The sequence below is a fragment of the Drosophila pseudoobscura genome, chromosome 4, assembly GCF_009870125.1.
Source record: "Drosophila pseudoobscura strain MV-25-SWS-2005 chromosome 4, UCI_Dpse_MV25, whole genome shotgun sequence".
Classification (NCBI taxonomy): Eukaryota; Metazoa; Arthropoda; class Insecta; order Diptera; family Drosophilidae; genus Drosophila; species Drosophila pseudoobscura.
In genome coordinates this window covers 18,881,905-18,907,754 of record NC_046681.1, presented here as the reverse complement: position 1 = coordinate 18,907,754, position 25,850 = coordinate 18,881,905, and the positions used below count along the sequence as shown (strand labels likewise).

At 48.1% G+C, this 25,850-nt stretch overlaps 2 protein-coding genes across 4 annotated transcripts in view; one reads left to right on the top strand and one right to left on the bottom strand.

Annotated features, from left to right (window-relative positions):
- The window catches only part of ush (Zinc finger protein ush), a 76,198-nt gene extending 55,011 nt beyond the window's left edge, over window positions 1–21,187 (top strand). For 2 of the 3 annotated variants that reach the window (XM_033379535.1, XM_001356393.4), the window contains exons 2-8: window positions 511–555; window positions 16,445–17,493; window positions 17,548–17,969; window positions 18,253–18,519; window positions 18,591–19,974; window positions 20,042–20,178; window positions 20,246–21,187. In XM_033379535.1, the coding sequence (XP_033235426.1) occupies window positions 511–555; window positions 16,445–17,493; window positions 17,548–17,969; window positions 18,253–18,519; window positions 18,591–19,974; window positions 20,042–20,178; window positions 20,246–20,705 (3,764 nt within the window). In that variant the 3' untranslated portion in view covers window positions 20,706–21,187. The remainder of the gene's footprint in view (window positions 1–510; window positions 556–16,444; window positions 17,494–17,547; window positions 17,970–18,252; window positions 18,520–18,590; window positions 19,975–20,041; window positions 20,179–20,245) is intronic. The other variant, XM_033379536.1, reaches the window with a different exon arrangement.
- A 1,194-nt stretch (window positions 21,188–22,381) lies between these two features.
- On the bottom strand, window positions 22,382–23,407 carry lwr (ubiquitin conjugating enzyme lesswright). Its single transcript, XM_001356392.4, has 2 exons — window positions 23,256–23,407; window positions 22,382–23,178 (listed from the first exon to the last, which is right to left on the bottom strand). Exon 2 carries the CDS (start codon window positions 23,099–23,101, stop codon window positions 22,622–22,624), a length of 480 nt encoding a protein of 159 aa, XP_001356428.1. The 5' UTR covers window positions 23,102–23,178; window positions 23,256–23,407; the 3' UTR covers window positions 22,382–22,621.
- Window positions 23,408–25,850: the final 2,443 nt, after the last annotated feature.

Sequence of the window (25,850 nt, the reverse complement as noted above, 5' to 3'; positions counted from 1 at the left end):
TAAGAGTTAGTGTCTTCTATGAGTATCTGAACATAGTTTAACTACATATTTTCGTAGGGGTATTTATCTTTAAGCAGAGCTACCATCCAGAAATATTTCTAAATTGATAGGCTTAAGAGAAATCGATCTTTTTTAAGTATTATCTATTATCTATTATTAGCTAACCATGCCTTAAACATTCTGGGATCATAATTTTCGTCCTCTTCAATGAGTAAATACTCTAAATAGGAAAAATATCCCCTCTAAATATTGCCTTGAAATACCACTTCCATATGGATATTTCTTCGATATCTATCTAACATTTTTATCTTTAAAATGTACATCCCTTATAAGGTCTCTCTGAAATCTTTATCTACATCTGTTATCCTTATCAGTTCTCTATTCTTAAAGATATTACTTTGAAATCGATCTCGCAAGTTTTTATCTCTGAGATTTGTATCCTTTAATATTTATCTTTTCCATTTGTATCTCCAACAATCTCTAATATTCTAACCTCTTTCGCTGTTTCAGGTGATTGTTCCGATACCACAGAAGAGATGACCGTTGACAGCAGAGGTACGTACAATAAATAGAGCCCTGAAGGTGCCAAATCCTTCTCCAAGTATAGCAACCGACAGTTGTCCCTTATCCGCTATCCCCTAACCCCTCCATGCCCCCCACTTCGATGCCCTTTAACCCCGCTGTCCAGTGTTCAATCCGCGATAAGTTTAAGCTTAAACGAAATGGGCCAAAGCCAAAAAATAAATTCTTATCTGTTCGAATGCAGGGAAACAGACACTGTCTCCCTCCCTCCCTCACCCTCTCTCTCTCTCTCTCTCTCTCTCTGCGACAGACATAACCCGTTAATGCCCCAATAATAAATTTCCCCGATGTGTAGACTCTCTCCTCCTCCTTCGGCATCGCTTTTCCCGCTTTTCCCTGCTCTTCTGCGGGCTGCTGATATTTTGCCAATAAAAATTTAATCCCAAAAAAGATGAAGAGCAGAGAAAGCTCTCTAATTTAATACAACTTTTCTTTTTTATCAGTGCAGTGCCACTGTGTACCTACCTCCCCTTTGCCATCCCCCTCCTTTGGTCTGCCCTTCTCTGCGGTTTTTGGTGATTTTTGACACCTCAGCAGGACCTCATGGCAAAACCTCAGAAACCCTAAGCCTCCGAACGAACCCTTTACCAAAAACAGAAACGGAATCGCAGCCAAGGGGGGAGGGGGGAGCGTGCCACACACCACACACAACCCTCGTTTCAGTCACTTCGATGGACTGCAGGAAATGACAACGGGTCAAGTTCTCTCTCTCTCTCTCTTTCGCTCTCTCTCTCTCTCGTTGTGACTTTCCCTAGGACAGCCCTTAGCCTTTCACTCTGCCACCCTTCTCCTCGTACCCCCGGGGACATGTATTTTGACTTCACTCTTCTGGTGGCATGGTGGCATCATTGGCATCAATTTCATATCACTTCATAATCATCAGGCAATGTCAACGTCATTGAGACGACGACGATGTCTCCCATGAACCCGTGCCACCACCACCACCCATGCCCCACCCCTCGGGCCGCTGCCTTTCGCCGCTTTCTCTGCCTTCTCCGCCTGTTGTGCCTTCTGTTTGCTCTATTTTAAACAGGAGCGGACTGCGGGTGACTCTATTTCCGATAAGAATGCACATAAATATTTGCTATGGGCTGACATTCTCATGGAATTAGTCCTTCAGCGAGGATATCTTTTGATGTTTCCACCATAAGTTTCTATATCCTGAATTCCTATATTCCTATATTCTCTGAAACTTAAGTTTTCCGATTTTGTTGTGGTTTTATTTGAATTTTCGATTAAAATTCTTTGATAAATAGATCATTTATTGGCCTAAGGTGTCTGTAGATCAAATTTCATTGTGATCAAAAAATAATTTGTTGGTCTCAGGTTTCCAGAGATTGCAACACAATTGTCAGTTTATTCTAGCCACCCTTGAGGGTCTTTAGATAAAATTTCTCTGTGAATTTCTACGTAAACATTATACATCATTCTCTGATTCATTCTGAGGATCATTTATCATCCTGTATGATCCCTATTCTAACCCTCTCTTCGTTGTAAAACCGTTCCTGTTTGCCTTTTTTGATCTAACCTGCAACATTCCACACCATTTCGCTGCCATCTCAAGCATTCATCATTAATAATCCCCTCCGAAAACTGGCGGCAATTGGAGCGCCGCCTCGCTGTCCATCCTCCAGCAGCAGCCTCCCTCGCTCTATCGCAGCCCTTCCACGTGGCCCGTTTTTGTGCTGCGTCAGTGAAAGATATTCTACAGCAGCAGCAGCCATACACACACACTCTAACACCAGATGGTGGCAAGAGGGAAGAGTGGCAGGAGGCCAGAGAGTCGAGTGGCCAGTGGGCGTAACAGTTTGCCTAAAAAAGTGGGCGTTTGTCTGTTGGGCTAATCTTTATCTGGCTGTTGACACTCCATGGCGACGGCGACGGCCAAGCGAACCCGGGACCCAGGGACCCAGCGATAGATAGAGAATGAGAGAGAGAGAGAGAGAGCCAGAGAAAAAGTGTGGCACATTCCTTTGGGGCTCGACTCCAACCAGCCACCCACCGCACTAGCACTCCTCCTCCTGTATTTTGCCTCCTCTGGTTGTGCCACAGTTTGTGTCCAATAGATACTCGGGTTCTGTCTTACACTTGCATTTGTTTTCCTTCGTCCACAGATTGGAATTAACTTTTGTGGTAGTTGATCTTTGGTTTGGTTTCTGGTTTAGTTTATGGATACTGCTTTGTATCTGAACGGATCATATTTTATTGCCTCTTCTGTAGAGCAATTCCTTCTTTTGTGCATCTTTGATACCTGTACGAACCGCTTTTGGCCGAATTGCAATCCTAGAGATACGCAGAGTACTAGATACTTTTAACTTTGGAGTATCCTAATGTTGATGCCCGTGTGCCTCTACAAAAACTTTCCGATTGATTTCAACTTTGGGCTTAAGCTGATCATCATACTATCCTATCATCCCTACAGGACTTACAGGAATGATTTCTTAGAGAAACTTCTCTAATTTACATTCTTCGGATAATAAAATCTATGATAGAGTTCCATCCAAAGTCCTTTAAGGTCTATCATTTGCTGCATTCCTTTATTTCCTTCTTCTTGTGGCTTATTTTTGGTGTAGTTTATGGCACTGGTGAATACTTCATCTGGTTATAAAAGTTCCTACTGCAATTGTATCTTTTTCTTGAAGGTTATTCCTTCTGCTTTTGCCTTTGGTTCTACACTTCTGTGCCTTCTATTTCCTATTAGAGGTTGTATTTTCCATAGGCTTCTATGATTGATTGATCATGCTTTCATGGGTGCATCGTGCATCGAATTCTTGTAGATATGTATTTGCCTCCCACTCTTTGCAGGGTATTCCATCTTCTTGATGTCTTTGGGGTCTGTTGCTTAGCCTCTGATGGTTTTTGTTTTTGTTTGTGGCTTGCTATTGATGGCACTCTTCTTGCCACTGATGATGATGCTGCTGCTGTTCCTGCAACACTTGCCACACTTGCCTCTACTGCTGTTGCTCCTGCCTCTGCTCCTGCCTCTGCCTCTGCTCCTGCTCCTGCTCCTGCCTCTGCTGCTGATGATGATGATGACGTTGCTCATTTCTGGCGCTCTTCATTTGCTGTGGCTGCTGCTCCTCTTGTTGCTGTTGCTGTTGTTGCTCTTCTTGCCACTGATGCTGCTGCTCCTGTGCAATGTACTGTAAGCGCCTCTCCCTGTGCGCCTGTCCCTGCCTCCAGTCGTATCTTTGTGTCTGTCTCTCTCCCTCTGTGTGTGTGTGTATGTGTGTGTGTGTTGGGGGTTTTTATCTATGAAATTCATGAATGCTTTGGCTTATCTTGCAGAATTGCATACTTGCAGCTCGCCACAGAGCCCCCTCCTCTGGGCCTGGCTTTTTGGTTGGTTGCTCTGCTGCCTGTTCCTCTTGTTGTTTGCCCCGCCCCGCCCCCCGTTGGCTGGCTTCTAATGGCGCTAAGTGGTGACCCCTTCGCCACTTCTCCCATGGCATGTGTGCCTCTCTCTCTCTCTGTCTCTCTCTATGGCTTTCTCTGCTTCTCTAATGGCATTTTATCTATGGCATAATTTTTTATTATGTCTCCCTACTGCCTGCTGCCGCTGTTGCTGCTGCCCCTGTGCCCCTCCCGCTTTGCCTGCCTGCCGTTGGCTTAATGACAATCCTCCACACAATCCCCGCAGAGAGAGAGAGAGAAGCCACAGAACCCCACAACACACAGCACCACACACAGCACACGGCACACACTCCGAGACATCGAGTCAAATTGTTAGATAGCTTTTCGGCATGTAATTAATCATTTGACAAGGTTCAAGCTCCCAGAGCTTTACGAAAGGGGGGCATTCAGAGGTGGGGCAGGGAGGGGTATACAAAGGTGGGCTCGGGGATACCCTCAAAGTTTTCTCTTTTTTACGAGCGGTTTTTGGGGGTCTTAATGCGGGAAACATTGCATTTGCTGCGGGCAGAAGGCTGAAGGCAAATGCAGCAACGAGGGAGGGGGGCGGGTGGGGGGACCATTACACGGCGCTCACGACTCGGCTGCGTTATCATCGGCGTTCAATCAACATGCCTCTTACCATTTCTGTTACCCCCGAGACCCGAAAGCTCTGTAGAGCTCTTTTTTGCTAGAGAATATTACGCATACGCAGTGTTTTGCCGTGGAGTTGGGGCAAATATAGTGGAAATGAAGAAAGATTTGAGATTACTATAAGTATGTACCGTTTATAATGACAGAACCATTTACGGGATATGGGATATAGGATTTTCAGATTGAATACTTCTCCAGGAATCAAAGTCCAAGCTTCTTCCTTAACAGAGAAAGACTCTTCAGCTCGTTGGTTCTCTTCTTTCAAAGACTCTTAAAGATCTCTGACTTCTTATTGGAAAAACGATCTCTCAATGGAGTCTCTGTGGAAACCATCTTGAAGTCATCCGAAGCTGAAAAACCCAACCAAAAGTCGAGTCCACTCTTAAGCTAAACCCAATATAGACCACAAGAAAGGGGTCATCTGTAGTGCTTCCAAACCTTGAGTCACATTTTGAAAATTTCGTATAAGAAAGTGCACTCTTTCCTCGGCCTCCGCCTCCGCCCCCGTCTCCGCCTGTGCCCCGTGTGTGTGCCACCACAAAGAATGATGATAAAGAGTCGTATAATGGTTGCTATATACATAAAAAAAATTACAACATAAATCACACACACACATACATACATTTACGAGGCACACACATACACATACACAAAGAAATTTTTGGTTGTGTTGTATTAAAAATAATATCGTCGTCTGGTCGACGAAAGATAAGAAAATTTATCCAAAGGATTGCGTTTTGGTGTTATGGCCACACAAACCACGACACGACACAAAAAGTGAGAGGACAACCCACCCCGCCCCCTCCCCCTTTGTGTGCGCAACCGCAAGGACAAGGACGAAGGCCCCCAGTACCAGCAAAAAAACGAAGAACTTGAATCCTGTGGCCCGATGCCTGAACATTTTATGACCAAAAAGGCCCGTCCGCCGCCGCCCCCCAAGTCGAACTCATCATCATCATCAGCGCCCAGTGCCCATCGTCAGCTGGCGGGGAAGTGGGGCGGAGTCCAGGGCGAGGGCCAGGGCCAGGTCCAGGGTCAGGACTTAGGCCAGAGCGAAGGAGGAAGGAGCACCAGCTGTGATCTGTGGCCAGCGATAAGGAGAGAGAATACATTTCATAAATGCCGCGCCACAAAAAGGATTACGAGGCTGTGCCACTCGTGCTCCTGCTTCTGCCCCTTCCCCTCCTTTTTGTCTGTCAATATTTGGGGGATATCCGTAGGGGGATTCATGCCGTAATTTATTGTTAAAATAGTATACATTTTATTTGCCACTTGGCTGCTGCTGCCACTGCCACAGCCACTGCTGCTGCATGGAATATGGAATCTATCTTTCTATCTGTGCAGCGCTTGGAGGCTGTCTTTTGACTTTAGGGAAATCTTTGATGTTCGTGGCATAAAAAGGCAATGCAATAAAAAGGATATAGAACTCTTGTTTCTAGAACCCTCCACAATATATTGAAGAAGAAACCCAGTTAAATAAACAGAAGAAAGTGGCGGAATATGGGATTATACTTTGGTTCTCTGTCACATCAAAATGGAACTCAAATATCATCGAAAATTTCGAAATTAATCTAGGCCTTAAATGGGGTTAGAACAGGGACTTTAAGGGTACATTTATACGCCTACAGGATACACGCTAAATAGATTATTTTTGATTGGTATAGGACTTATCTTTGAGCTCTCCAACTTATGGCTTGGACCTTTTATGCGGGGCAACCTCAAAGCCTTTAGGACTTATGACATCATCATTTCCTGAATTATTTTGAAAACCTTCAATCATCCGCTTTGGTGCCCTATTCCAAGGATAACTCTCATAGAAATGCTCCAAAAACATTTGATTGAAGAAGGGAATTTCCTTGTTGGAAGTCCGGAATATTTCAGCCTCGGATCATCTAAAAAGTTGTGTTTGAAGGAGTCGTCTCCTCATTTCCTTGGCATCTGGACATCCTTCACTTGTCCTGATACACAATTCAAGTGGTTTTCTATGGATTGATCCCTTTCTATAAAAAAGGGAAGACATTCCTGTCAATGTTTAATCAATTAGTTGTCCCCCAGAGGAATGGCAAAGCCATGCCATAGATTCCATTCCTGCTCTTCCGCTTGTCATCTAACTTTGACTGGAACTTTCATCCTGGCACTCTACCTACCCTTTCGCTCTCTCTTTTCTGTTCTGTTCACACTTTCTCCCACTCTCATGGCTGTTTGCATTTGGCTTAGCCGCTGCTCGGGGGCTTAAATCACGCACGAATGACCCTCGTCAATGGGTATGGCTCTCCGCTCCTCTGTTCTCCCAATGGATGGGTGGAAGTTCGGTATGAAATGGAACCATCATCCAATCATCCAATCATGTTGCTTGTTTCCCTTCAATGATTGCCTGTTGGGTTGCTGGTGGATTGTTTGTTGGCTTTTATTTGTACAAATCCAGTGCGAAATTCAATCAGTAATCGGAATGGAAAAACGAATTGAAATTGAAGCTGGAGATGGAGATGGAGCTGGATTCGAGTCGAGTCAGTGGTGTGTACTCTCCTTTCTGTTGCCTTGTTGTTGTTGCTTGTTTTTTTTGCATAAAACAGCATCACTTTTGGGGCAGCCTCATTACAAGCTGTTAGCAGGCACTTTGCACTTCATCATCCCAGCAGAAGGGCATCCCCCGCCCCCCACAGAAAGGCAGGTAGCCAGTCCCCAGGTAGAGTCTCTCCTTTTCCTGCCTTCCCTGCCCCATCCAGTGCTTCTTTTGGCCTCCCGTGCGCCCTGCATTTATGGCTTATTTGCTGCCTGTCAGTCACTTGGCTGCCTGCCGCATGCCTCGCCAAACCCAACTCATTCGCAACGTTGTAAACGTTTATTGTGCCACCAAAAGAGCAGGCAGCAGCCGAGCAGCAGGGCAGCAGCCTCCCATACTCATCCTCTGGCTTTGGGGCCTTCGTGTTTGTCTTGCTGCCTGCCTCCACTCCCCTACCTCTCCCTCTCTTTGGGGGCCGACCTTCTCCTTCTGCCACACACAGACGCACACTTTTTGGGGCCTAATTGGTAGGTAATGATGTGTCTGGCTTGCCGCTTTGTTAGTCAGTCGATGAGGTGGGTTCCTTGGGGTACCTTGGGGTTCCTTTTTGGCTGCTTGGACTCCTCTGAATTGGAAGTTGACTGCGGGACTCTGGGACTCTTGGACTCCTTCTGCGTGTCGGCACTTTTGGCTTTGTTCTCTCTGTTAACTGCTTGTTGTTGCTGCTGCTGCTTGTCGCTGACTGCGCGCATCTTGTTAGCAACTCGGACGCCTGTTTAGGCCTGCTTTCGAGCTCCCCCCACTCGCCCCCTCTCTCTCTCCTACCTCTGGCTCCCTGACTGTGGGGTCCTTTGCCTCTCTTTGGGTTGGGGGGAATTTTATTCGCATTCCCATTCCCCGATTCCCATTCACACAGGCTTGCAGGCAATTTTCGCGCCTCTTTAATTTACTGTTGAAACGAAAGAAATGTTAAACCTTTCCTCCTGCTGCTGCTGCCCCTCCTTTCGATGGAGGCTAGCTCCTCCCCTCCCCTCCCTTCGCCTCCTCCGATGGTGATTCCTGCCGCTGCTGTTGTTGTTGTTTCGTGTCGTGATTGGCTGATGAACACATCAAAAGTCATCAGCACATCAGCCAGCAGCAACAACAGCACAAAAATTGCACACAGCCAAAGGAAGGGGGAAGGGCAGCAACAAAATAAAAGACAGACAGAGAGAGAGAGACAGAAAGAATGATGGAAGTTAGGGATACCCTTTTACAGATCAATGGAGTTTAGAGATGACACTTGTACGACTATCATAAAGTATAATGTTCAATTAAGTGGGTTTTTTTTATGAAATTTGTATTTTTGAAGATGGTAGAAACCATCCTCATACTTAGAATTTCCAATATAACCCCAAAATCTTCGGTTTTTAATGAAAAAAACTACGATTTGTAGACGTGTGCACTTTCATAATTTTCCCTCGTCATTTGCAGCGCCAATAACCAAAATAATTGATGGCTTAAGAAGAGAAATGTCTGATCTTTCATAGGACTTAAGACTGAAGTTCTTTAGTGGCATTCATTGCCAACAAATAAAGGAACTAATCATTAAAATTGTCCAAAATTTACCAGAAAAACTAAGCATAGAAATAGACAAACCAAAGATGGTAATTCTTTTGTCTTTAGAAACCGATTTATATGCTCTTTGAAGAACAGAAACATATCTCCTTCCAATACTAGAACACCCCCACCCTTTAGAGAGGGTATTCTCCAATGAAAGACCAAAAATAAAGAGAGCAATGAAGTTAACACAATGCCAGACACGATTTTGGGACTGGGTTGCATGGCACGGACAGGGGGTGGTGGTGGGCGCAGAGGCGTGGCTGGCCGCCCTCACGAATTGAGTGTAACAGTAAAACGGAGGAGATGGCAACATGTTGCTGTCGTGTCTATGAGAAAAAGGGAAAAACGGGACGAGAAACGGGGCAGCAAAAGTAGAAGGAAATGGAATCAAAGATGGAAAGCGGGGGGGGGGGGGGGGGGGGGAGTGGGGAGTGGGAAACTCAATTGAATTGTGGCAACCCTTTGGGGCAGTTGTCAGTGTTTTTGATTGATCTGCGGGAAGCGTGATTTGTATACAGCAATTGCCAATGTTGCCACAGTGCCGTGTTGCCATGTTGCAGATGTTGCAACTAGGATTTCTGTTGCTGCTGCTGCTATTAATGCTGCTGCTGGTACCATGTCGCATCCTCCTCCAATCATCATCTGATGATTGCAATCGACCAAAAGCGACATTTATGCAAATGCCAGGGACTTGTTTAATAAACGCAAATTATGAGCTTGGAGGAAGAAAAACAGCCATGTTGCCAGCCGCAACACCAGCCAGCAGTTGTCGCCCCCTGTGCCACATACTCTGCCCCCCCCCGTCCCCGTCCCCGAGTGTGATGCTGCTGCTGCTGTGTTGCATTGCTGTTGCTGCATTGATTACAGATTAGCAACATTCAAACTTGCACTTGGGTCAATTTAAATTTGTGCAACAGTTGCCGCTGCGGCACGGCAGCCCCACGGCAGCACAGCTCCTGCAACACTGCCAGATTGTGGGAGCACAGCAGTGGAGCAGCAGTGGAGGGGGAGTCGCGGAGCTGCAAAATACTGGAGCCCCAAAGCTATAGCCGCGACTGAAGATCGCAATTGATCTTCTGGCAACCCAAAAAAAAACTCCCGGCTCCAGGCTGCAGGCTCCAGGCATGCAAAAGTGTTGGTGGATTGCCTTGGGGGATACCCTCTGCGGAGAGGGTATGTGGATTACGAGCGGAAGGTTGGAAAATAGTATCTAAATATTTCTAGATTTCCAAGATACTTTTTTCTTTAACAGTGGGCAATCTATAAGAAGAAATCTCTTATTTGGACTCACTTTTTGCTGTACAAATATGTGAAATATCACTTATATCAGTCATTAAACACTTGCTTATTGAAAAAACAGTTACAATTTTATGGAATCTTAAAATTTGGACTATAATTCCAAGTTAAAATTGATAAAAATGTCACTATTATATGATATAGGAGCTTAAAAACGTTATTTCATGTGAAGTCAAAGGCCATTCCTTTCCCAAGCGAAAGAACCTCTAAAGGAAGTCTGCCCTATGGAAAATTTGAACACTTTTAAAGGATCAACCAAACAGGAGAGGTACTGGAATCATCCAATGTGCCTGGTTAGGTCCGAATAGTTTTTGAGTATTTCGTTATTTTGTTCCAAGTTTATTTGAAAACTTATCCTCCTTATTATGGCATATCTTCTATATTACAGAGAAATGTTGAGCTTAAAGGGTATTCCTTGGGTCGGCTACTCTCTCTTTCCTGCTGCTTCTGCTGCTGCTGCCGTTCGACGACAACTGTCGCTGCCTCGGCTTCGGCTGCTGATCAAGCGATCACAGAGGCCCAAACGACCGCAACAATCGACGCTGAGCGTGCTCACACGAAATTTTCAAGTACTGCGACAATTTCCCTACTCCCAAGCCCCTACCCTCCCCTACCCCTCCGCACCCCTCCCCTCTCGTCTTTCTTATCAGCATGCCATGCAACAGCAGCAGCAGCAGAGGCAGCGGCGGCAGCAGCAGCAGCAGCAACAGCAACAGCAGCAACACATCTCAACAGTTGCATCAATTGCTCAACATTGAACTCTGTTGGAGAAGAGTGGGGCCGGAGTGGGGCCCCAGACGATCGGCCTGCACCACCCTCTGCCCCTTCAACACTCCCCCTCTCCCCTCGTGCTACCCCCTTGTCCCTTGTATCATTTGCACGTTTTTTAATTAAGACATCAAAAAGAGACTTTGACTTCGACGGCGATTTCGAGGAATTGCTGCCCTCTGCCTCTGTCTCTGCCTCTGTCTCCGTCTCGTCTGTCGCTCTGTCTCTTCTGTGGATGTTTTGTGGCCTGTGTTGTGGTTTTTCTATAGATCGAAGATACAGTACCGCTGTAGGTTGGTCTATATTGTACACCACAAACAGTATAGGAGGCCAGGCTCTGTTCTCTGCGCGCAGCCCTATCTATCCGTTTCACCATTGACATCTCAGCAACTTTGCTGAACCCCAAGTGAACTAAATTAGTTTTTGGCCATAAAATCGAACTTCTGTTGAGGCCTTCGATGGGATTCAGATTCAGGGGGCTGGGTGAAGAGCTAGTTCTTAGAGAGACAGAAAAGAGCCTTAAAAGTAATGAAAAAGGGTACGTAGAAGAGGAAAATGTACGAGAGGTAGCAGCTAGAGGAAATTATAAAAGTAGAAGGATATACAGTGGAAGAAAGAAAATGCAGGAGACCCTAAGGATAGAAACAGGAAGAAAGAGAGAAAAAGAAGCAACCAAGCGGAATATTTTCTTTCGAGGAACCCGTGGTTTGACATGAAGATACTCGATACCAAATAACTGTCCACAAAAAGAAATCAAGGAAAAAGCACATCTTAAGGAAGGTGGAGAAGAAAAACATCCAGAAAAAGAAACCAAAAAAACTTAAAGAAAGGAAAATATAAGAAAAAAATGTAGAAAAACAGGAAGAAATAGATTCAGAGGAAGAAATATAGAAAAAGAAGAAATTCAGATCCATAGATCCCTTTGCATTCCTTAGAGAATACCCAGAGGAAAAATTAAGAGAGGAATGCATCCTAAAGGAATCAAAAGTACACGAATCACATCTGGAGAAAGAAATTCTAAAAGTAGAAGAACATTTGAGAAGATGGAACGAAGAAAGGTCTAAAATCTGAAGTAAAGATCTAGAGAAAGGATGAAAGAATCTAAAGGAAAGTAGAACAAAAGCTAAAAGATGATACAGATGAAGAAGATCCTCCACCAGAGGAAACAGAAGATAAAAGCATCCAGTGAGCGAAAAAAAGAAACACAATATTAAACCATCTTGAGGAAGGAACAGCAGACGAAAGGATCCATCGAGTGGAAGCAACACCAGACGAAGAACAGCATCCATATCCAGGGGAGAGGAAGATCATCCGAGAGCACCATTTGGCAAGTAAATCACGAATGGCTTTTGGAAAAGATATGAGAATGTTGATTATTTGCACGGGCCTCGAACGGAGAGACCCGAGAACAGATCTTCTCAGAGTCGGAGTCAGAGTCCGAGCCTCCTGGTCATCCTCCTGCCTATGCTGATCCTCCCCATGGTTCCCTCGTGGATCTTTTTTTGGCCAAAGTGTGAAGTGAAATGAAATTCGCGAACTTTGCGCTCTTTGCATTTGGATGGTGGATTCCTCTTGTTGCACTCGAGAGGGGCCTTTTCCTTGATTAATAACAATTGATAAGCGCCGCAAAAGCCACCAGACAGACAGAGAGACCATGGCCCCATAGCCCCCTCCCCATGGCCGAGGCTGGAGCTGGGGCTGTGGCTGAGGCTGGGAGACTCTGGGAGATGGCGTTGATTGCCCGTGCCAGGTCTTCTCCCGGCAGTCTTCCTCCCAGTCGCCTCCGCCCGGAAACCCACGAAAGGTGGCAAAATTTTCGCGCGAAAACTAAGATTTCTCTTATCAGAAGAGACTCCCAGCTGCAGTCTGCCTCTCTCTATCTCTCTCTTTCCTTCTCTCTCTCTCTCTGTCTGTCTTTTTTGGGGCTGCTTGCTCACGTTTTTTGCTGCTTCTCTCCCCCCCGAAAAAAGAATCCCGATCTTCGATTGGCTCTGCAAAAATTTGTTTAATTATACTGGAAGCAGTCTGGCAGAAATCTTTTGGCTGACTAATGAGCCAAAGCCATCGAATGGGCTGGAGTTCAAGGACTGAAGGAGCTAGAGGTGTCCTCCAAAGAACGAATGGAATCGGAGCCAAATTCTGTGCTTAAAGTGTTTCGAAGAGATTAGGAAAGATGAATCTTTTGTCGTCGAACCTGGAAGGTGTTCTGGAACTGGAATATTATCAAAGGGTTTCTCTCATTCTCTTCGTTGGACTGCGTTGGACATCGTTGTCTTGTGTCATGTGTAAAGTCATGTGTTCTTGGTTAGATATGCATATCTTTCTTTTCTTTCTCTCAATTTCAATCACCAATCACTGGTTTCCTCTATAACAGATCTTAATTCGAACTACCATCCAAAAATCATCAGGAAAAGGAGCAAATCAAAGCCTAAAGACTCTGCAAACAGGACTCGATTATCTTTCACTTTTTGCCGTAAACAGAATTCTACAACTGCTCCAATTTCCACCTCTAATTTCTCTCATACTCATAATTCTCCCGCACTGACGCAGTACCTTCTGCTAACAGCCTGGCCAGACTCCCTGGCGACGACGCCTCGTCTCGGTCTTAGACCCATCCTAGACACCCAAACGAGTGATGTGTTCCGTTCCCCAAGGTTCCCCCAAGAGGAGATCGCTGAAGAGATCTCCCATCGAGGTCGAAATGAGCTTCGTCTTGGGTTCGGGTTCGGGTTCGGTCTCTGGGGTTTTCTGACCCCAAACGATTAGCAGCGACGGCGGTCCGGTGGTTGAGAACCCAGCGACAAATGAAACAAAAGGGTCGGATCCTTGCACCATGCTCTGTGCCCCCTGCACCATGCAGCCCCCGTCTCTTGCCCCGTGTTGAGGCAGTTTCTGGCCAAGATCGGGGCACACCAAATTGTTCGATTGTTTATGGCTGGCAACAACGCCCACCGCAGCCGCCGAGTGCCAGAGTGGACCAAAAGTGAGAAACCGGCAACAATCATCTGCCGGCTGATAAAGTGCCAGAGATCCCCTACACTGCCCCCCTGCCCCCCTGCCGCCCTCTTCCCACTCTCCTCTGTGTGTTTGTGTCGCTTATCGGCGAGGATCGATCGCAGTTGCAGCCACAAAGAGGGGGGGGGCACAGAAGAGAGAGGGGAGAGGAGCACTTCGGAGTCGCAGAGCTGTGTGGAGAAGCGGCGGCGAAGCTGATTTAACAAATTGATAAACAATTGTTGGCGTTGGCCACACTGTAAGTCCCTGTCTCTGTCTCTCTCTCTCTCTCTCTCGCTCACTCTCTGTGTGTGTGAGGGGCAAGAGGCAGTGTGGCAGGAGGTGTGGGGCGGCGTAACGTTACGAAATGGCTAAACAAACGATCGCCCTGCCGATCAGAGAGACCCGTGAGCCGCGAGACCTCAGTTTCACAGTTCTCTGAAAATGTTCCAAGATTCGAAATCGAATTCTCGACGTAGCCTTGGCATTCCTCCACGCACTCTCGAGGGGGGAGAAAGAGAGGGAAGGAACTATAGAAAATATACAAATTAAAGGAGAGCTCCTTCCGATATGGAATTTGAATGGGAATTTCTTTGGGGACTACAGAAGAAGCAACAGATTTGATTAGGAAGAGAGATGAATATAATATTGAGGAAGAAAACAATTTCCGAAGTGTGTATAGTACTCAATCGATTCCAAATGTAATCCAAAATATCATCTAATAGTGTTAAAGGAAAGTGTTAAAGTGTCCCACACTCTCATTCTGCTCGTTAGACTTTCCCAGAAGCTCTTCAACGAATTAAAGACAAATTTTGATGCAAAAATACTCGTAATATCCTTGAAATACTATGTATTTATTCTCCTTAAACTCCCGTTTGGGGTAAAAAATCAATAACTGAAAGGATTTCTTATATTCATTCGATTCGATGCCATTTTCCCTTTCAATCCTCAAAAGTTGTTGTGTTTCATTTCGGGGGAGATTTCAGTGCCCAGAACTTGGAGAATTCAACAACAATGCAATGCAATGCAATGATGATGAGGTGGAAAGAGGAAGGCGGATGGGGGGGCACCTGGGTGATGGCACTCTCGAGAGACAATCGCTGGAGCAAATCTGCTGCACTGCGGCAACTGCAGGCCAGCGCTCGGGCCTAATCCTCAGCGGCAGCCGAGCCGCGGAGCAGCAGAGAAGCAGAGAAGCAGAGGCGGCAGCTGTCGCTAGGGGCAGAGCTTCAGTTGGGAGTTGGAGCCCAGGGAGCAGGGAGCAGGGGCAGGAGTCAAAGGCAAAAGCCAGGGCCCAAACCAAACCAAGCCAAACCAAACCATTGTTAGCGTCTTCTCCCGTTTTGCGCTCTATCGGCGCTCGGCCATCTCTTCTCTTCAGTGGGGCTTTTGGAGGCATCGGAGGCTTAGCTGCTGCTGCTGCTGCTGCTGCGGACAAAACACTTTACGTGTGCGGCTTATCGCCCCCCAATCGAAGGCAATAAATATCTTACAAATAAGCAGAATGCCTCGGAATGCCTTGCAGTCGAGGCGAGCGAAGGTACGAGGGTCTCCCTCCTGCCTCCGATGATTCTTCTAACCGATTGCTCACGTGCAGAATTGTGTGAATTCGTGAAGAATCGACGGCGGCAATTAGGGCGGGCCGTCAATACAACATTTCGGCAACGATTTGCGGCAGTTGCAAGTGCGTCCGTGTCCGAGTCCGCGTCAGCGTCAGCGGCAGTGCCGCACCAGGGGCATACAAAAGACTCTGGCGACGAACTTGCAGCTTTTGCAGCTGCCTCTCTTCAGTGGCCTGCTCTCTCTCTCTCTCTCTGTCTCTATCTTTTTGGCTGAGAGATGGGCTGACATTTCAATAGCCAGCAATTGACAGGTCAACGCGCAGCTTCTTCTGCTGGCGGAGCGGATTCTGGCGGGGATTCAGGCGAGGCAGAGCCGTGGGGCCCGCACGAGGAGAACCTCAACCAGAACCAGTCGAAAAGATGTCGAATTTCTGGCGAAGCGATGCAAACTCGTCCTTATCCAGAGCCTTCATCAATAGCCAGCCATTCCATGTGTGTGCCACATCCATGTCGATGTCCCTGTCCCTGTCCCTGTCCCTGTCCCCGTCCATGTTGCAGCTCTGTTGCATTCTGTTGCAGTTGCACAGTTCCACAGAGATGCCACAATCTTGGCCAGCATCGACCAATGGGTCGTTATAATATTTCTGTCGCTGCCGCTGCCACTGCGGCAGAAACAAATCAGATGTCAGTGGATGTTCGGCGGATCCTGAGGCCCTAATCATCAGCGGCAAAGGCCACCATGTGGCAGCCAGGCAGGCAGGCAGCAGCCGCTTTTCCGCCACAGCATTTTCCACGTATAAGAAGAGATGGCCAGCGAGGATAAACGTGGACCAGGCCGCAGATCCACTCCACTCCACGCCACAGACGCTTGTCTTCTGTCGTTCTCCAGCGATGGGGTCAGGCAGGGGCTCTCCTCTTCTGTGGATCCTCTTGTCGCATTGTTTTCACAGCTCTCGGACTCCACTCCACTCCACTCGAGACACTGACAATTTGTTCGATAATAATTGCCTAAGCTACTCCTCCGTAGATCTCCCACAGCGGAGGCTTCTTGGAAGCCACTCTAATGATCTCTTTCTCTCCCTTTCTCTTGCAGATTCCAAAGATTTAACCGCTCAGGAGCTGGGCGAAGAGAAACAGCAACAGCTACAGCAGCAGCAGCAGCAGGAGGATCCAATGGATCTTCAGGACAACAACAACAACAGCGATGCAGATGCAGATGCAGAGGATGCTGTGTCCGAACAGCCGGAAGAGACTCAGGATTTAGGGGAAACAGAAATGGATGGAAACAGAATGGACCACCACCACCAGGCGGAGGAGCAGGAGCAGGTGGAGGCAGACGCAGAGGCGGAGGAGGCACCGATCAGTCCTAGTACGCCGCCACGGAGTCCTACGCCGCCTCTAGTTCTGGTGCCAAAGCTGGAGCAGCCAGCGACTCCGCCATCGGAATCGCCATCGCCCAGTCCTTCGCCCACGCCCACGCCCACCGCAACGCCCACTCCGAGGCTACCAAAGCTCCGCCTCAATGCGCTGCTCGCCTCGGATCCCGCCCTCAAGCCGGACGCCAAGGAGCTGCACCTGTCGGACAAGCGTCTGCTGGCACCGCCGCCGCACATCAAGCCCGAGCCGCAGCCCCCGCAGGCACAGCCCCCCCTACAGCCCGATCTCGTGGAGCCGCTGCTGAAGCCGGCGCGATTCATGTGCCTGCCATGCGGCATAGCCTTTAGCTCCCCCTCGACCCTGGAGGCGCATCAGGCGTACTATTGCTCGCATCGGAACAAGGACACGGAGGATGCGGATGGATCCAATGCGGACAAGTCCGGCGGCGGGGAGAAGTCCGCCGCGGGCGGAGTCTCTGGCGGCGGCGGGGGCAGTGGGAGCAGTGGCTCCGAGCCGCCGGCTAAGGTGGCGCGCATCGGGAAGCAGTACGCGTGCACCCAGTGCTCCTACAGTGCCGACAAGAAGGTGTCCCTCAACAGGCACATGCGCATGCACCAGACCTCGCCGGCCCCCAGTCTGGGCAGCCTCGGATCCCTCGGCAGCCTGCCCAGCCTCACGGCGAACGGGGTGCCAGGATCTGCAGGAGTAGTTGGCGGAGGCGGAGGCGGAGGCAGCAGCAGCGCCCTCGAGGAGGGCTCTAGTCAAGTGAGTTGTGTGTTGCAGCCCCAAGAGTCGTCATCCGCTAATCCCCCTCTCCAGCAGCAAACCGACCGCTACTGCAGCGACTGTGATATCCGATTCAACAACATCAAGACCTACCGCGCCCACAAGCAGCACTACTGCAGCTCCCGTCGCTCCGACGGCCGTGTGACCCCCAAGGGTGGCTCCGAAGGAGCAGCAGCCGCCGCCGCCGCCGCCGCCGCCCGAGAAGCAGGAGGATCGGTTTCAGCAGGCAGCGCTTCTGCGGCAGCCGCTGCCCCTGGAAAGCTCAGTCCGCAGACGCGCAACAAGACGCCCACCCCGGCCATGGTGGCGGCAGCGGCGGCGGCTGCAGCAGCAGCAGCAGCTGCTGCCTCGTTGCAGGCCCCCACCCCACAGCCCTTTTTGGCGCTACCCACGCACCCGATCATCATAGTGCCCTGCAGCCTGATCCGAGCGGCAAGCATCATTCCAGGACCACTGTAAGATACACTCAATCGATCAGAGGCAATATAAACAGCAAGACGAGTAACTCCCATACAATTCAATGGTTATCAAATATGATCGCAAGGTCGATTCCCTTCAACCCAACTTGAGGCTCGAGAAATGTTCAAACAGCTGAGAGTGGCTTTCGAGCGCTCTCTTGTGGCTTTTGAACAACAATTTAAGAGCCACATTTAGAATGTACATGTCTTACTTGTTATATTGTCCTTGCTCAGAAGATCCTTTTGGTAGCGATTCTCACTCTGTTGGTCTCTCTTTTAGGCCCACACCCGCTTCGGGGATCGTAAATCTGGAGTCCACCTGCTTCACCGTGGACAATGGGGCCATCAAGCCGCTGGCCACCGCTCTGATCAGCAATGCGCTCGCCGGGAATATGAATCACTTTGTCAATTCCCTGCACATACCCGCCCTGGAGCCGGATCGTCCCACAGCAGGCACAGGCTCAGCCGAAGGAGGAGGAGGAGGAGTCCTGGAGCCAAAAAGTAGCAGTCCACCAGAACCCAAGAGGAAGGAGGCTGGAGGCAGTCGGTGAGTAGATGAGCGAGGGTCCCCCTTCACAATCCTCCTGCTAACCGAAGATCTTTCTCTCTGTCTTTCAGTGAATCTGCGCCTCTCGACCTTTCGTTTCGACGATCTCCCATCTCCATCCTGCAGCATCGACAGCGGCATATCCGATCCGCTGCCGCAGCCGCAGCCGCTGCCCTGCTGGATGTGGAGGAAGTGCTCCTCGGAGCGGGCAAGGAAAACGTGGAAACTGTCGGCGGAAGAGCTGGAGGCAGTGTGACGCCCGAGCAGATCGTCTGCGCACCCTCTCTGCCCAGCAGCCCCTCAATGAGTCCCTCGCCCAAGCGACGGGCGAGTCCCAGGAGTTCGGGGGCGGGCAGTGCCTCTTCCATGTCGCCGCCTGGCTTGAATCACCATCTGCTGGACATCCGCTCCATGCTGCCAGCCGACTTTGGCCTGTCGGAGTCGCTCCTGGCGAAGACCAATCCAGAGCTGGCCCTCAAGCTGGCGGCTGCCGCTGCGGCCGCTGTTGCGGCTGGAGGCAGTGCCCCCTCTTCCCTGGCGGCTGCTCAGGTTGCCTCCAATACAGGTGGCAATTCTGGCAGTCAGCATCAACAGCAGCAGCCGCAGATCTACGTGAAGCAGGGCGTCTCCAAGTGCAAGGAGTGCAACATCGTGTTCTGCAAATACGAGAACTATCTGGCCCACAAGCAGCACTACTGCTCGGCACGCAACCAGGAGCCAGCCGGCGAGGGCTCCGACTCCAAGTCCGCCGTTTCGCCATCGAATGCCACGGCCGGCAATGGTGGTGGTGGCGCCTCTGCCGTGGAGACCACGCCCGTGGCCTACCAGCAGCTCATCTGTGCCGCCTGCGGCATCAAGTACACCTCGCTGGACAACCTGCGCGCCCACCAGAACTACTACTGCCCCAAGGGAGGAGCCACGGCCGCCACTGCGTCCTCCGAGGCGCCGCTGGTGGCCAAGGAGAAGTGCGGCAAGTGCAAGACCCTGCACGACCACGGACACCCGTGCCCGGCGCCCCCCGCTGCCACGCCCCTGACGGCGCCCTCCAGCCTCCAGTCTTCGGCGGGAGCCCCCTCCGGGGTGAACAGCGTCAACAAGTGCCCCGTGTGTGGGGTCGTCAGTCCGACGGCGGCCCTGGCCCGCAAGCACATGGAGATGCATGGGACGGTGAAGGCCTTCCGCTGCAGCATCTGCCAGTACAAGGGGAACACTCTGCGCGGCATGCGCACCCACATCCGCACGCACTTTGACAAGAAGACGAGCGACGTCAACGAGGAGCACTACATGACCTGCATCTTCGAGGAGGATAACTCCGCCCACTCCGCTGTGGCCCAGGAAATGCCACCCACAGTAGCAGCCGCAGCAGCAGTACCGCAGGAGCCACCGATGGAGCATCCGCCGCAGTTGTTCAACTGCGATTACTGCAACTATGCCTCCACCTACAAAGGCAATGTGGTGGGTACACCTTGGACACTCCTCATTGACGAAGGGATCCACTAATCCAAAGGAATTTTTCTTCCAGCTGCGACACATGAAATTGCTGCATCCGCATGTTGCCATCAATTCGCCCTCGATTTCCCCCGAGTCGCGTGAACAGGAGACGCTCCTTTCAAGCTCCACTCCGAATGCGCACGAAGCGTCCAATGGCGAGGCAGTCATGTAAGTCTTTGGAGGATTAAATGATTTTCTCGGATGGTGGCTTATATTCCTCTCTCCTCCTTTGCAGCTTCCACATCAAATCAGAGCCTGGACTGGACAATCCACCGACGCTGGGACTCGTTCACGAGAACAACAACTCGCCCATTGGCACGCCACTGCCGCATATCAAGGCCGAGCCGATGGACATAGGCCTCGATGCCATGTCACCCACATCGCTGGCCCTGCCACCGCCCGTCGCCTCGCCCTTGGCAGCCGCTGCAGCCGAGGCCATGAAAAAGTACTGCTCCGTGTGCGACATATCCTTCAACTACGTGAAGACCTTCCTGGCCCACAAGCAGTTCTACTGCAAGAGCAAGCCCCCACGGCCCGAAGTCAACGACAGCCCCAGCCCCAATGCCAATCATGTGGCCGGAGTGGGTGTGGGAGTGGGGGTGGGCATGGGAATGGGGGGCCAGCCGCTGCAGTCGCCCAGCGAATTGATGCTGATGCAGAAGAACAAGGAGAACCTGCAGGAGGCGGCCATTTGAGAGAGCCAGCAGAGGCAGATGTGGGAGGCGCAGCGCAAACAGCTGGAATGGTATTACAAGTGCTTCTGAGCAGAAATTCAAATGCATTATTCAAATTGATAACCGAATCGAATCGAATCCGTAACTGTATAATCAATCCATAATCGTAATCCGTAAATCCGTAACTTGTAAACCGTATCCGCATTGACGACAGTATTCCTGGAGAATCTCCCTGTCGCTGCCCCCCTCCACTTCCAATGCCACGTCAGGACTGACTCCTACGATTTACCGATCGATAGAAATAGTTATACATAATACATACCTACATAAATATAACACACATATGCATATAGTATATATATATAAATGAATATATAGACATAGATACATATATATACATACGCATACCCATGCCCATACCCATTAAGTGGGGAATCATGACATATAATGCATGCCAAAGCTTACCACTTAGAGAGAAACTATATAAAATTGAGTGCAAGAAACTACAAGTTTTCGCCAGACAGAGATCAGAGGAGACAACCTATAGCGACGATAGTGCGAAGAAGAAGAAAATTAAGAATAATCCTATATAGATCCAATATTATATTGTATGTAAATGCTCCGCATTCCCCCGTAGAATCGAGCAATTCAAACTGTGTAATTTAAATGAATACATTATTTATTAAGTGTGTGCGACAATAAAACTAATTAATTTATTCAAAAAGAAGGTGTGATACGCGATCAGTTTTGAAATTGTATTGTATTTTTATATATTTTTATTTTTGTGTGTTTCCAACGCTGCACGCTTTTTCAAATAACCGTTTGGATCGCATTTCTACGTGCTCTTTACATGCAATCTACGTGACTCGTGTAACTTGAATACGCCAGAATTGAGCAACTACTTGTTCCTTACTTGGATTCTACTTCCGGCAGACTCTATTTATTTTAAAGGCAAGTTTTGGGCTGAATCGCTTTTTTATCAATGGTTTCGCAAAATATCCTTGATGAGGGCTCCAAGGATATATTCCCGATCCAAGGAAGTCATAGAAGGGCCAGATCGGACAAGAAATTGCAACAATATCCAGACCGTACAACAAGCACCTTCAATTTGGAGACGCAAAAATGGAAGAAAACAAGACATTCAGATCGGGGATCAAAAGATATCAGCAGAAACCAACTTTGGCGTTTTCGCCCATTTTGCGGGCTGGTTTGACTTGCATTTTTTCTTTCGCTATGCATATCTCGACTATTTATGGGACCGATCTTGGCGTGGCATGTGTTTTCCTAATCGGGATCGACCGCATTTTTGTTTTTGAAATTGTACTGCAAATTGACAGTGTGGAAGGCTGGGCAAGGCCTTTAATCTCTGAATTTTTCAGAATTATTATCGTATCGTATTTTTTACCGTATCGTAGCAAGATTTGGATGCCCACCTGCAGTTTGGATTGTAGGTTGACCGATCAATGTCGATCGAATTCGACTGCCGGATCAAAGTCACCAAAAAGCCGCTTTATCCATTTTATTACTCGATCTAAAAGCCAAAGTGGAGTGGAGCCTGCCTAAAGCTACATACAGGCATATATGCATATCATATATCGCTGACACGTAGAAACTAAGGTATGCGTCATCAGATATGTACGTGTTTCCTATAAATGCATTCAAGCGTATATAGAAGAAAAAAAAAAACATGGGCAATGTACTTGTGTGTACGCACTGAAGCAATTTTAATCAAATTATAATTTCAGTGCAAATCCGATATTACAGCTTGATCCACATACATACATAAGTAATTGTTTATTTAGATAGACTTAGTAGAAGTAAAAAGATATTAGAGCATTCTCGAAAATGCTGCCATTCTAGATGTTTGTGTGTGTGTGTGTTGGTTTGTTTTTGTTGGTGATCGGTTTGTTATGTCTACGTGTGGGTTGAAAAGCGGATTACTCGGTAGCGGCCATAGCACGGGCCTGTGCACGCACGCGTTTCTCGTACTCCAGGCGATTCTGGCAGTAAATAGTGTAGGCCTCAGCCTGGGCCGGATCCTTGATGTTCGGCTCATTCAGCAGATCTTGGATGCCCAAAAGAATTTGCTTGATAGTAATGGCCGGGCGCCAGTCCTTCTCCTCGTCAAGCAGTGACAAGCAGACAGTCCCCGACGGATACACATTTGGGTGGAAGAGCGGCGGCTCGAATTTGCATTTCGGCGGAGAGGTCGGATAGTCATCCTTGAAAATCATACGAAGTTTGTAGAGGCCACCCTCCCAGGGGGTGGACTTTTTTCCAGGAATGGCGCACTCCCAAATCATCAGGTTGAGGGTGCCATCGGGATTTTTTGCGGGGCGAGCAACAAACCCGTATGGATGGTCCTTACGCCAGGCCTTGCGCTCCTCGCCCAATCGTGTTATAGCAATGCCAGACATCTTGCAATTGTTGTTGGCAAATGAACCGTCTTCTTCTCCTCTTCTTTATCACTATGCTGTACACGCTGCTAACGCGTCTGTCAAAAAAATCCAACGATAAAGCGCTTAAAATGTTTGCCCACGCGGCCATTAACTCATTTCTTTTTATGCTTACCTAGTCGCCTCTTTGTTCGTCAATCGACGATTGTAAATTTCCCAAATTTGTGCCTTTTTTCCGGCAAACTATTTATCCGTGCAAATTCTAGCGCAATTTTCTTGGCTTGCTGGTAGTGTGAACGTGGATTTACCATAATATTCCAAAATATACCGTCTCATTTGAAAAATATACCGTAAATATACTGACAAATTCAAAATCTATTTTACATATTCCTCGTTTCTTATATTCCGTGGAATATTACTACCTATTTAGAACATTTAGCCATGCCCACATAATTTTATCCAATTAATGAACCTATTTTCTACTTGACTGGCCCATTCTTAGTACTTGCTTTTATTTGATTTCTATATACCGTTGAAATGAATAAATTGATGAAATTGACAAAATGTACCATTATATACCGATCTACCGTAATACCGTCGGATCAATTTTGACCTCAAAAAATACCGAAAAGTGTTAAAAATACCGAAAACGGTCACCCTGGTGCAAATTCTGGCGCAATTTTCTTGGCTTTCTAGCAGTGTGAACGTGGATTTACTATACGGTCTGAATTTCAGAAATATACCAAAATGTACCGTCTTTCAATCCCCTTCAATCAACGCCGTCGGTACCTTCTCCGCGGGCGGCTCTGCCGTAGCTCCTCGTCCTTTCGGGAGGTCCAAGAGATGACGCTGGACTGTGATCGCCATGATGCCGCTGCTGTGTCGCTGAGTAGACAACGTGGCGTCCGTCCACTGCAGCAGGGACCACGCCCACGGGACATAGCGGTGGGCTTTAGCTTTCAGACGAGTAAGTGAATTCGTATATAATAGTGGATATACTTTAAAATATATCTTCCTTTACAGAAGACTTATGTACCCTACGCTTTGCCACAAAACGAGTCGTATCCGATTTCCCTCGCTAGACGAAGCTCTATCCAGGCATTACCGAGGCGTATTCGAGGCAGACGGAGTCCTATCCCAGCCAAACCGAGTCGTATCCCAGCAGGTCAGAGGAGCACCCCCTGCAAGAGCCCGAACCTAACAAGCCGTCGTCATCCTTCGACCTGGCTATCGACAACTATCTCAAGGACTTTGGATATGGCAACCAAGGAAGGGGCTACGCGGACTACTAGGCTCTAGATAGATCTCGTTGTTATTAGGTTTAAGGATACACGTCTATACATTTAGATAGTAGATATTAATGTTTTCCACTTGTTTATTTATTTGTACTAAGTTAAGTTATGATGAATAAAACTGTTGTAAAATCATCCTTGCTGTATCCTGTATCGGGGAAGCTATCCCGATTGTAAAAAGGCGTGGCACGTCCAGATCGGTTCACAAATGGAGGAGAAAACTAAATATTTTTTATTGGGGAAAATGTCCTTGATCCTTGATAAGGACTCCATAAAATCAGGGACATTTTTCCGATCACAGGAAGCCATCGCACGCCTAGATCGACCCACAAATAGCCGAGAAAACTAAATATGTATGGTTGGGGTTATTGGAGTCCTTACCGAAGGATCAAGGAAATTTTTCTGATCACGGGGGCCATGGCACGCCCCAACCGAGCCAGAAATAATAAAGAAAATAAGATATATATGTCTGGAGAAAATGTCCTTGATCCTTGGTCCTTGATAAGGACTTTAAAAAAACAGGGACACTTTTCCGAGCACAGGAAGCCGTCGCACGCCCAAATCGGGCCACAAATAACGGACAAAAATAAACTGGTTTGTAATTTGTTATTTTTGAAAATGTAGTTCAAGAAATCGCCAATAGGGGCGCCACCGTACAAAACACCAGGCAAACAGAAATCAGCAGAAGGTCGATGAATTTTTTTAAAAATTGCGAGCCCCCTAAAGTATGCTGCGATTTTTTTGCAATTCCCACAGTTGCTTGCTGCTGATTTCTGTTCGCCTGGTGCCCCATCCAGTTTTTGGCCATTCGACGCGAGTCTTTTTTCTTTTGTACGGTGGCGCCTCTATCGGTGATTTCTTGAACTACATTTTCAAAAATAACAAATTAAAAACCCGTTATGTTTTTTCCGTTATTTGTGGCCCGACCGGGACATGCGACGGCTTCCTGTGATCGGAAAAATGTCCCTGATTTCATGGAGTCCTTATTAAGGATCAAGGATATCTTCTCTAGACATATATATCTTGTTTTCTCCGTTTTTGTGGCCCGATCGGGACTGCCATGGCCCCCTGTGATCAGAAAATTGTCCTTGATCCTTCGGTAAGGACTCAAACAGCCCGAACCATACGTATTTAGTTTTCTCGGCTATTTGTGGCCTGATCGTGACATGCGACGGCTTCCTGTGATCGAAAAAATGTCCCTGATTTGATGAAGTCCTTATCAAGGATCAAGGACATTTTCCCCAATCAAAAGTATCCAGTTTCTCCGCTATTTGTGAACTTTCCTACGATAAAGGATGCAGCAAGGATGATTTTTCAATAGTTTTATTCATCATAACTTAACTAAGTATAAATTAATAAACAAGAGGAACAAAGTTCTTAGCCTCACAACATCGAGATATATATAGTCTAGTAGCCCGCGTAGCTCCCTTGGTTGTCGTCAAAGTGGTGTCGGGGACCCTGGCATCGATAGTTCTGTC